We start from the raw sequence: 12,215 nt of genomic DNA on the forward strand, positions 1-12,215 counted from the left end.
AAAGAAAGCTAAACATTTTTCAACTTCTATTGAATTTGTCCAATTCAATTTATCCAGTATGAATGGAAATGAGAAGAATAAAATTTTTAACAGCATTTGGGTTGAGTGGGTCTGCCTGTTGCTGGACTGTGAAACAGAAGGAATCTACCGTCCGAGACATGCCAAAGTGAAAAACTCGTACACACGCCAATTACATGCACTACAGATTTGAGTTTGTCTGGAATTGTCATCTGTCTAACCGAGTCTAGTCAAAATGTCACTTAGCACCTGATAACACACAGAGGTTTAAGGCCACCTCACAACAAATCTTTTGAGCCTCCCGAAGAGCAATGAGGAGCAACTAACAATTGAGGAAAAGGTACCAGGTGTCTTAACATGAACACTGAGCTAGGAAATACCTGATTCTTACTGCTAAATACCAATCTACTACATGATTCCCCCCTTTTTTTTTTGTTTTTGCAGTACGCGGGCCTCTCACTGTTGTGGCCTCTCCCGTTGTGGAGCACAGGCTCCGGACGCGCAGGCTCAGCGGCCATGGCTCACGGGCCTAGCCGGTCCGCGGCATGTGGGATCCTCCCGGACCAGGGCACGAACCCGTGTCCCCTGCATCAGCAGGTGGACTCTCAACCACTGTGCCACCAAGGAAGCCCCCATGATTCCCTTTTTAGATTTTGTTTTTAAGATATACTTCTACCCCTCCCTCTTACTAACAAATTGCTCTGTTTTAAAATTAAATTCAACTGGTTTTCAGAATTTGTTTTTTAGTGAATTTCAAGGTACATACTGAAGTAACCTGAGAGTGTGGGAACTTCCAAAACTCCAGGAACCAGAGGAAGCTTTTCTCAATATCCCATGGAATGAGATCATTCTATCTAACTAATGCATAAAACCAAACTTAAGAAATAAAACTGACTTTTTCAGGACTTCCCTGGTGGCACAGTGGTTAGGAATCTGCCTGCCAATGCAGGGGACACAGGTTTGAGCCCTGGTCCGGGAAGATCCCACATGCCACAGAGCATCTAAGCCTGCGCACCACACTACTGAGCCTGCGCTCTAGAGCCTGCGAGCCACAACTACTGAGCCCGTGTGCCTACAGCCCGTGCTCTGCAACAAGAGAAGCCACTGCAATAAGTCTGTGCACTGCAATGAAGAGTAGCCCCTGCTCGCTGCAACTAGAAAAAGCCTGCGTGCAGCAACGAATACCCAACGCAGCCAAAAATAAATAAATTTATTTTTTAAAAAAGAAATAAACTGACTTTTCATGTCAAATATAAAATTAAGACAACAGAAGCCAGCATTCCTAATCCCAGAATGCAAGAGAGATTACTAGGTAAACACTCTTTTATAACATAATCATTAGAATTCTGGTAACTTTCATAATTGAAGGCTATTTTAATTAAAGGCAAGGTAAATTAAGACATTAAATCCAATCCTTTCCTCTTATATGTCCTTTAGGCCAGGGTCACACATAGGAAATAATTCAATTCTGGCTGAATTGTTAGAAATAAAACAGGAATCAAAGATTTTGTTCTTTTGCATGTAATTCCTTCCTGGCGGTGAGGGGGTAGAGTGAATGTCCAAAAGAAAAATGCTCTTTTTGGGTCTTTTATCTTAGGCAGAGTGGTGCACTGGGGTGCTGGGCACAGGCTGTTCCCAGGGGAGATGCCCTTTATGGATGGGTAATTCCCTGCTCCTGTCGGTCACTCCCATCATGATCAAATATTCACTGGGTGCTCACAGGGGTGCTAAACTCATGAGACCTCAAACCTCAGAGGTTTTTTTCCCCAGCTTTTTCCCATATTCCATGACTGTTACCATTTACATCTAAAATGCAGTGTGGGCAGGTGGACAGAGAGGGAGGGAAGGGCATTTCTGCATTCAAGTTTTAGACATACGTCTGAGATCAGGCCACTATGCAGGAACCCAAGAACAAGGTTGGATTCATTTTTTAAAAAGCATAGATTCCTCATTTCGGTTAAAGGAACCACTGGTTCAGCATCTGCCTGAGATGAATCCCAACAAATGGCATTGGTTTAACTCACACCGATTTTCAAGAATTGGTAAGATAGGGACTTCCCTGGTGGCTCAATGGTTAAGACTCCATGCTCCGAATGCAGGGGGGCCGGGTTTGATCCCTGGTCAGGGAACCAGATCCCACACGCAGGCCACAACTAAGAGTTCGCATGCCACAACAAAGGAGCCTGTGAGCTGCAACTAAGGAGTCCACCTGCCACAACTAAGACCCAGCGCAACCAAATAAATAAAATAAATATTAAAAAGAAAAAAAAAGAATTGGTAAGATAGGAAAGATGTCTGTAAAAAATACATATTTTAATATATTACATATTTAAGTATTTTATGTTAGATACTAATATATATTTTGTATCTTAAAATATACATTACATTTATTATATTATTTATGATATACGACATGATTGGTTCTGGAGGGAAATAAGAAAAAGGAAGATAAGATGAAAACTATAAATGCCCCGTCCTGGGAGAAATTTCCCTGGGAGAAGTTATTCTTAACTAGACTGTGTTCTTTGAAGCATTCTTTTTTTTAATTAATTAATTTATTTATTTATTTTTGGCTGCATTGGGTCTTCGCTGCTGCACATGGGCTTTCTCTAGTTGTGGTGAGCAGGGGTTACTCTTCATTGCGGTGCGTGGGCATCTCATTGTGGTGGCTTCTCTTATTGTGGGGCACAGGCTCTAGGTGCAAGGGCTTCAGTAGTTGTGGCACGCGAGCTCAGTAGTTGTGGCTTGCGGGCTCTAGAGCGCAGGCTCAGTAACTGTGGCACATGGACTTAGTTGCTCCACAGCATGTGGGATCTTCCTGGACCAGGGTTCGAACCCATATCCCCTGCACTGGCAGGCAGATTCTTAACCACTGTGCCCAGGGAAGTCCATCTCTGAAGCATTCTTAGCAGTTTACACTGATTTCTTCAACTTCCTAATCCACCTGGCTTCTACATCCCTCTCACTCCATTTAACAGGAGAGACCTGAGGATGCCCATGGTCGCCCTTTGGTGGACACAGGGTCTCGCTGTCCAGAAGCGTACACTGAAGACCCGAGGCCACAAGCTTGGGCAGAATCCATGGGATCCCGCCTGGATCTGGGTCCAATTCACTGAGAGAAGGAAGAGGTAAGAGGCCGGCGTGGGAAGGTCAGGGAGCAGGAGCACAAGCTGAAGTTGAGTGGAAGGAAGGGCACCCAGAGAACTTGAACAAAAGGCATCACCTTGAACCCACCACTGTAGATAATCAGAATCCAAATGCCCTGACCCCTGTCTCACAAACCCCGCCAATGGAGGTCCACTCCACTGATCTTGGCATTCCCCAAATCTCTTGCCCATGAGAGGCATTCAAAAGAAGGTAACTGACTTATGATTCCGCGGGCTCTAAGTGTCTGTGTATATTTCCTTTCCTTGGGTCGAGCCTTTCCCACCCTGGTGACAGGGATGCTTTCTTAGGAAGCGCTAGCCAGCCACCAACTGATTCTAACCGCTTGGTTTCCCTGACCATCTTCCAGCGGGGCTCCCTGTGTGCAGCTGCATGCAGGACAGGCTGCGCCGGAGCCTCCCAAGGTCCCGAGAAACAGGGCGCAGGTGTGGACGGCGAGCTCCTGCTCCACCAGAGGAGATGGATGGACACCCACACAGCAGGCTACACTAGCAATGAACGGATGAATGAAAGAACGGCAACAACCTGGGTAATCTCAAATCATTATGCCGTGTGAGAGGAGCCAGTCAAAAAAAGAGTGTACACTACAGGATTCAGTTTATATAAGGTTCTAGAAAATGCAAATCAATCTACAGTGACAGAAAGCAGACCGTGGTTACCTAGGGATGGGGGAAGCGGGGAGAGAGTATTGAGGGCCACAAGGAAACTTTGGGGACGATGGAGATCATCATCTTGATTGTGAGGATGTTTTTTCGGGTGTAGACGTGTTAAAACTCACCAAATTGCACACTTCAAATATGTACAGCTTAGTGCACTGACCTCAACAAAGTTGTTACAAAGAAAGAACAGAACAGAACTGAAGCCTATGGTCGAAGATTTCATGGTGCGCCGTAAGCACTAGCTGCTTTCTAGGTGCTGGGATTTCCCTCCAGACCTCTTCTCAGCCTTTCAAGAATTTCATCACCTCTCTGTTGTTTCCTAAATAGCTGCAATGCTTTTTTTCTTTTTCCTCATCTCACAATATTTTCTTCTATTCTCCTGTTTCAAAACCCACTACACTTTGGGGTCTCCCCGCTTTCTAGAACATGTTCACTGAAGAAAAACACCCCAACTTTTAAGCATCTTCCTTTCTTGCCTGACGTTATGTAACAGGTCAAAGAAACATTTACTGCCTGTCCTTACAGAACAGTGACTGAGCTAGACCGTCCACGGCTACACTGCCCAGTACCTTAGCCACAGCCACGTGTGGGTATTTAAACTTAATTTAAGGAATTCCCCGGTGGTGCAGTGGTTGGGAATCTGCCTGCCAATGCAGGGGACACGGGTTCAAGCCCTGGTCTGGGAAGATCCCACACGCCGCGGAGCAACTAAGCCCGTGTACCACGATTACTGAGCCTGCGCTCTAGAGCCCGGGAGCCACAACTACTGAGCCTACGCGCCACAACTACTGAAGCCCGTGTGCCTAGAGCCCATGCTCCACAACAAGAAAAGCCACTGCAATGAGAAGCCCCCGCACCGCAATGAGGAGTAGCCCCAGCTTGCCACAACTAGAGAAAGCCCACGCACAGCAACGATGACCCAACCTAGCCAAAAATAAATAAATAAATAATTTTAAAAAATAAACTTATATTAATTTAAATGACATAAAAATAAAAACTCATCCTAAACTGCATGAGGCACATGTGAAGTGTCAGTGGCCCTGTGTGGACACACAGCAGAACAGAAATTTCCGTCCTCACACAGAGCTGTGTTGGACAGATGGATGGCTGAAAACCACAGAAAGTTGGTTCCGGCCCTCCAGGAACCAACAGCTCGGTGCAGCACGTGGAAGCAGAGAAAGGCTGCCCTCCTTCCTCACCTGCACACGCACAGGCAGCTGGCATCTCTGTGGGACATGTGTCAGAGAGAAAAGAACCAGCCTTGGGGCTGAAAGAACCAGAAGGACACTGCCCTTGGCTAACCAGGAAAGAGCCCCCACGTGGGGACTCTGGGGTGACAGGGACTCACTTGAGCACCCACATCTAAATGTCACGGTGCTAGACGCAAGGGAGTCAGGTGTACGCAGCAAAAGTACATGCAGAGGGGGCAGAAGGAAGTGGAAGGGCAGGGGACAGGGCACGCGGTGCTGGGGGGGGTGGGTGCTGGGGACCCCGGGAGAAGGCGGTCTCCTCCTGGGAGCGTCCCTTCCTCTGTTCCCATCCATACCCTTCGCTCTCCATCCCACGTTGCCATTTTCTCACCATCTGACAGTGTGGCAGGACCTCCCCATCCGAGCACCTGCATCAGGGCAGCACAGACCCATCCCCGGCAGCAAGCCTGGCCCTCACTATGCTTAGTTGACTGAGTTACCGAACAAGAGAGAGTGGGAGATGGGACCTGCCTGCGGACCAGTTCATGCCACAGAAGGGTTGGGAGAGGGAGAAAGTGGCTGGGGGAGCAGCATGACAGTGGTGACTCGAGCCAGGATGGTAGCAAAGGAGATAAAAAAGAAGCACAAAAAGTACAAAAAAAAAAAAATCAGGCCAAAAGAATGGCCAGGACTTAGTGAGTCACTGGACATGGGAGGTTGTGAGGATGACCCCTGGGGCCCTGACTTTCAACAGAGCAAAAGCCTGTAACATGAGCCGTCTGGCTGCTGACCACCCTTGGGAAAAGGGACCCTGCCCCCCACACGAGTGTCCCTCCCCAGCTTCCATCCTGCAACTGGTCATGAGGTCACACGAAAGCCAAACTAAGGGACATCCTGCAAGATAACTGGCCTGTGATATCACATCATCAAGGTTGTAAAAAGCACAAAGTGAGAAGCCGATAGGGAACTGAGGACACCATAGGACTTGCAGGAGCCCTCAGGTCTTAGCAGAGCAGGAGGGAGGGAGGGAGATGGAGAGAGAAGAGTAATGTGGAAAAACGTTCACCTTGGGTAATCTGGGTGAGATTGTCCATAAATTATTTCTATATTTTTCTATAAATTATTCCAAAACAGAAACTTTAAAAAAAGACAGATTTAAAATTTAACTTAGAAATTCTAGTTTTGGGAGAACTAACTTGCCCCAGTCCCTGCCCCGCTGCCTAACGGCCACCACAGGGCCTTGAGGGTTCCAAGGGTTCCTGCTGGGTGAGCCTGGCAGGGCGGTGGGGCTTATTCCGCATGTTCTGTTCTCTCTGGCTGGAAAGCGCCTCTCTCTGCTCTCCTGTGCCTATTTGTTTTTTGTTTTTTTAAATTTAATTTACTTTTATTTAATTTTGGCTGCATTGGTTCTTTGTTGCTGAGTGCGGGCTTTCTCTAGTTGCGGCGAGTGGGGGCTACTCTTCAGTGCAGTGTGCTGGCTTCTCATGGCAGTGGCTTCTCTTGTTGCAGAGCAGGGGCTCTAGGTGCGTGGGCTTCAGTAATTGCAGCACGTGGGCTCAGTAGTTGTGGCTTGCGGGCTTTAGAGCGTAGGCTCAGTAGTTGTGGTGCATGAGCTTAGCTGCTCCACGGCATGTGGGATCTTCCCTGACCAGGGCTTGAACCTATGTTCTCTGCATTGGCAGGTGGATTCTTAACCACTGCACCACCAGGCAAGCCCTCTTCTGTGCCTATTTGTTCCCATTTTTTAGGGAGAGTCTGTTGTACTCCTGGTGACTCTAGTAAGAGAGCTATAATGGACCAGTATTTAGAGGCAACGAGGAAAGGCAGCTCTGGGCACCAAATCTTAATGGCTTCATGTAAAAAAAGTTAACAATTGAAAAAAACTGCCCTGGGACTTGCCTGGTGGTCCAGTGATTAGGACTCCACGCTTCCACCACAGTGGACACAGGTTTGATCCCTGGTCAGGGAACTGGGATCCCACATGCTGAGTGTGGCACAGCCAAAAAAACCCAAAACAAAACAAAAACCTGTCTTTTAATACGACAACATGGCAGCAGAAGAAATTGCATACTTTGTCTAAGCTGGGGTGAATTTACTATTTGTAATATGGGACACAAGAAGAAAAACTTCTGATTCAATATATTAATTCACTTATTAAAAAAAATGCCAAATGATCATCTCTATAGAGTAGAATGATGGCTTCTGCCCCCTCCAGCTTCATCCTGTCCAAATATTCTTCTACAAAATGCATTACTTTTGTACAACTAGAAAAACACAGTTTTGGGTAAAACTTTCCAGTTGGATGCTTTCCTTACACAGCACCAGACACTGAGGTATCAGCAAATACCCACAGCCATGTCTCATGGACAGAATGTCCACTTGAGTTGCTTGTGATGAGTGGGGAATGTTACCAGTAGTTTCCTTAGGGCCAAGAAGACTTTAAGGTGAATGATGGCTACTAAACTCACAGCTTGTCTCTCAAACACTGTTTTTCCTCCTGTGAGCCTAATACTTGATCCCTGCGAGGAAGGCTCTTTGCTGCTCAGGACTGGAGTGAATGGAGTCCTCTGCTCCCTCCTCCCTGGGGGCCACGGTGGGCAGCACTGCCCAGGGGCGCCCACTCGGTCCCGGCCATCCTGGTCAAATGCCCATTTCCAACCTTCTTTTCTAATGGGAAAGAACTCAGTGGGTTTTCAAAACTTTGTATTGGATACAGTTTCAGCATTTTTAAGGTCTCTGTAGAGGTTTTAGAAGCCAGCAACATCCATTTAGCTCTGCAAGTCTGAGCGGGACTCACTGGTCTCGATGACAAGCATAAAACCCGCACAGAGACTGAGATGCCCCACGCTTGCCACCCGCGGCTGCCCCATCAATGTGCTCTTCCCTGGCTTGGCTAGATCTGCCTTGCTGCAATTCTCCAGGCAAACAACAGCCAATCATGGGACTTGGCACTTGAGATGAAAGAAACTTGCCACGTCTGGCAACCCACGCACTTTACAGAAGCGGCCAGTGGGGCCAGAGACGGGGAGACTGGTCACAGGGTGTGCAGCTCCCAAAGGCGAGGCTGACACTCAAGCATCTGCAAACTCTGGGGCCTGGCCCCCCTCCCTGGACCCCACCACCTCTAGCTACCGTCACTCCCATCGAGAGAGTCACCGTGGGACCAGAACAGACTCGCAATCTCTCACTGCGGTTATTACAGGCAAGATGTAGCAGGCAGAGGTGTTTGCTCTGCTCAAGGCTCTTTCTTTTTAAATCTGCAGATTCTGTGTGCTAGGAAGGCTGCAGGCGGCTCAGGTTACTCAGCTCTGACTAAGCCTTCTTGAGCAGAGTGGCCGGGGAGGCAGAAGCTACTCTGCATCACGCACACGCCTGCAGCCCATGCTGTTCAGCCTCCCGTGTTATCAGACACACATCTAGGATCTCATGCCCTGTGTGGAAAAAGAAGCCAGGCCACAGTGTACACTGGTCTTTTCCACAAAACTGAAAATGAATGTCTACTGGATTTAGTAAATGAGCTAGAATACCAAAATGGTTACAGATTTTGGCCCTTTTCTTGGTTGTAACATCACATGAGGTCTCTCCAAGGGCATACTATTTAGCATCAAATCACAGCCTTTATGCCGGCCAGCCAAGCGTTTTGTTCACTCTGTGGCTCTCTGTTCAGCATCTCTTAATAGCTGGGGCAAGGATGGGTCTCGGCCTCCAGGGCACTCTCCTCCATACCACATGCGCACCCTCAGCTCTTAGTCCAGGGCGTAAGTGGGAGGCCAGAACCACACTCGCTTGCGGCTGCACTTGAACCATGCAGAGCAGAGCAGGGGCTTCATCCACGCAGAGCAAATTTTTAAGGTAGATGGTTATGATTCTTAGCCTTAAGGTTGTCCATCTTTCTCCTTTTAGTTCCTTCTCGTCCACTATATTGACCACATCGGTACATAGTGAAAGAAAACAAACCTACTCAAAACCTCAGTTAGGCATCAAATGGCCGCTGAGAGCAGTCAGAGAAGTGGGAGGTGCTGCCCAGCATGAGGGAGGCAGCCACTGCCCCACGGCCAGTGAGGGGAGCCCCAGAGCTCGTCTTCTGGGGGTACGCTCTCTGACCTCCCACAGCAGTGGAACGAAGAGCCCACTCCAGGGGTCAGGGTAGACTGCGTCTTGGCCTGGTTCTTCTAGAGCATGTGACCTTGGTCTACCCCCACTCCTTCTTGCGGCCAGTTCTTTCCCTAGTAAATGCCTATGGCCACTCTGAACTCTAAAATCCTACGAGCTCTTGCATCTCCCTTAAGTTGAGAGCTCTAAATCAGTTTTGGTGGAGCCTGGCACCCCAATCAATAGGCAAGAGCCTCTTGACAGATGAATGAAAAAACCCAAGATCAACGTAAACCACCGTAAGTAGGAACGATACAAGGCACTCTTAATTTTTATAAACATACTTTAAACCAAACTAGGAGAACATAAACTGCCCTAGCTTAAGAAAAAGCCAAATACTGAAACAGTCTTCCATTTCAATACTAAAATCAAGAATGTGTTAATCCAAATCAGTTAAAAAGGAATTTAGCTCATTTAATAAGAAACTTCCCATTCATAAACCAAAAAGCCATCACCTAATGCCTGGAACAACAGAATGTCAGGGCTTAGAGATCATCTAGGGCAACTGACTCATATGACTGAAGGAAAATCAAAATCCAGAGGGGGGCAGGCGACATGGACAAGGTCACAAAGGCAAGGCAGGAATGAGAACCCAGGTCCCCTGAATCCACCTGGGTCTGACAACAGGGCTAAATATTTCATAGTGAATGAATGAAGGTAAGTGGTATTCCCTGCAATGCATGGTTCTTCTAACTGGTTCACAAATAAGTGATTTCCAGGTTATGGAGGTATCCTAAAACACGATCAAGTACTTCAAAATTCTACTTTTAACTCCTCAGAAGCCACAGTGGAATTTCTCAGCATTGTCCACATAAGCTAACAATATTCCCAACGGAGGGAACCACAGGGCAAAGAAATCACCTCCGGAAACCTGGAGTCTTTCACCTGGTGCCAGAGGAGCAGCCTAACTGTGGCTTTGGTAATGTGTTTACCTCAATCACCAAATTCACCCATGTCACAGACCGTCAAAACATTGGATTAGGGATAAGGCAAAGATCTGACAACACCTCTTCTGGCTGCAGAACCATAAGAAGATCAGAAATCCCCTTTCTGGAAGGGTTTAAAATTAAAATTAAAATTGCAGCAACCAGAAGTTGTAACTGGGGTCTAGGACACGTTTGCGGAAAAACACACACAAAAGCAAAAAGAACTGGCGTCTGCAATGAGAAGTGGGTATGGAGGGGAGACGGAGGCCTGAGGCAGTTTAGGATGCAAGGTCCCCCAGTGACGCCAGGTGGTTCAGGGCTAGGGTTCCTGGCTGGAGCAGCAGGCCAGGAGGATGTGGGAGCCAGGCATCAGCCCCTGGGCCGGGCTCGGCGTCGGGGGCGTTGGTGGGATGGGCGGGGCGTGAGCTGGGGCCCGGGCAGGGCGGGGGCTAAGGGCGGGGTCCCCGGGCCGGGAAGGACTGGGGTCCCCGGGAGGGGCCCCGGCGCCTCCCGGCCCACGCACCTCCTCGGCCTGCTTGCGCAGCGCCTTCTCCCGCTCGTACTGGGTGAGCAGCTGCTCGTTGTCCTCGCGCAGCAGCTCCAGCTCCACCTCGTGCTCCTGGTTCTCGCTGAGCACCGAGTCCAGATTCTCGAGCACGTTGACCACGAGTGGCATCAGCTCCTTGACGACCTCCTCGTCGTAGCAGTGGATGAGGCGCTCGAACTCGCGGTAGATGGAGCCCGCCAGGCCCGACACCCGCTCCGACATCACCGAGCCAGAGCAGTAGTCGTCCTGGTACACGACCACACCGCCGCCCTCGTCCATCTGGATCTCCATCATCGCGGCCACCGCCGCCGCCAGCGCGGCCTGCTGTCCGCCGGCGCGCCCGCCCGCTCCGGCTGCCCGTAGTCCGCAGGCCGCGGCCCGTTGCCTGCGCCGCAGCCGCTGTCGCCTCAGCCGCCGCCAGCTGATACTGATGCTGATGCTGCGCCCGTCGCTCAGCGGCCGGAAGTCCCGCCGCCCGGAAGTCCCGCCCCCTAGACAGCGGGGGCGGTGCCCGCCCGTCCAGCCGGAGCCCCGCGGCGTCACGCCGCTAGAGGTCGCAGGGGTCCTAACGTAGGAAGAAGCCAGTCCCCGCGCCAGAAGCTCGGCCGAACGGGGCTGGGAGCGCTTCCGGTCAGGCTCATCAGAGCAGCTGTCTGCCAGCTCCCACGACGCAGGCGTGGACTTCTACAAAGTGACAGCGTTATGTCCTAAGTATATACAAATGACTTTGTACGGTTTAGACTTAAGCGAGCGTCCGTGTGCCCACCCTACCCTCCAAAGAAATGGCCGTTATCTTTGTGCGCCCCTCCCTCCCTTCCGGAGTTGACCGCGATACTGACCTGGTTAAATGTGACTTGCCTTTGTAGCCTCACTGCACAGCAGTATGTACTCCTACACAGTAGGTACTCAGAGCTCCCTTCAGAGCGGCTGTGCCTTCCATGGTCCCTCCTGGGATTCCAATTAAATGCAAGTTGCCCGTCTCATCCTAAAATCCAGTAACAAACTCTCACTTGGTCCACTTCTGTGTCCTGATGTTGCGTAACTTCTTCAACTTTACCAGTTTCACTTCAGCTATGTGTAGTCTAACCTCTACGCTGAGTTTTTTATTTCAACTTTTTTTTTTTTGGCCTCTCCCCGCGGCATGTGGGATCTTAGTTCCCTGACCAGGGATGGAACCTGCACCCCCTGCAGCGGAAGCGCAGAGTCCTAACCACCGGACTGCTAGGGAAGTCCCTCAACAGTTATATTTTTAATTTCCATTTGTCCTGTTTGACTTTCTTATATTCTACCAGTTTTGATAGGCCCTTATTTCTTCCACTTTTAGCCAGTTGATTTGCATTTTCTTTCTCTGGTATCTTGAGGACACCATGAATCTAAGACTTACACTTTCAGCTTTGGGGGCCACACAGGTGGCATGAATCCTGATCATAAACCCATGAGTGACAGCTTAGTGTTAACAGAAATGCTCTTACCCCTGCCTTTTACCTGATGCGATGCTTCAAGGGGAGTTCATCCTAACCTGATTGCACCAATGAACGTTCCTGCAGGTGATGCCCTA

The 12,215-nt window shown here is 49.3% G+C and overlaps 1 protein-coding gene across 2 annotated transcripts in view; it reads right to left on the bottom strand.

Moving 5' to 3' along the window:
- MAPK8IP3 (mitogen-activated protein kinase 8 interacting protein 3) overlaps positions 1–11,081 on the bottom strand; it is a 47,335-nt gene extending 36,254 nt beyond the window's left edge. For both annotated transcript variants that reach the window (XM_082671694.1, XM_082671693.1), the window contains exon 1: positions 10,634–11,081. In XM_082671694.1, the coding sequence (XP_082527820.1) occupies positions 10,634–10,951 (318 nt within the window). In that variant the 5' untranslated portion in view covers positions 10,952–11,081. The remainder of the gene's footprint in view (positions 1–10,633) is intronic.
- Between the last annotated feature and the right edge of the window lie 1,134 nt (positions 11,082–12,215).

This window comes from Grampus griseus, assembly GCF_964374135.1.
Source record: "Grampus griseus genome assembly, chromosome: 14".
Classification (NCBI taxonomy): Eukaryota; Metazoa; Chordata; class Mammalia; order Artiodactyla; family Delphinidae; genus Grampus; species Grampus griseus.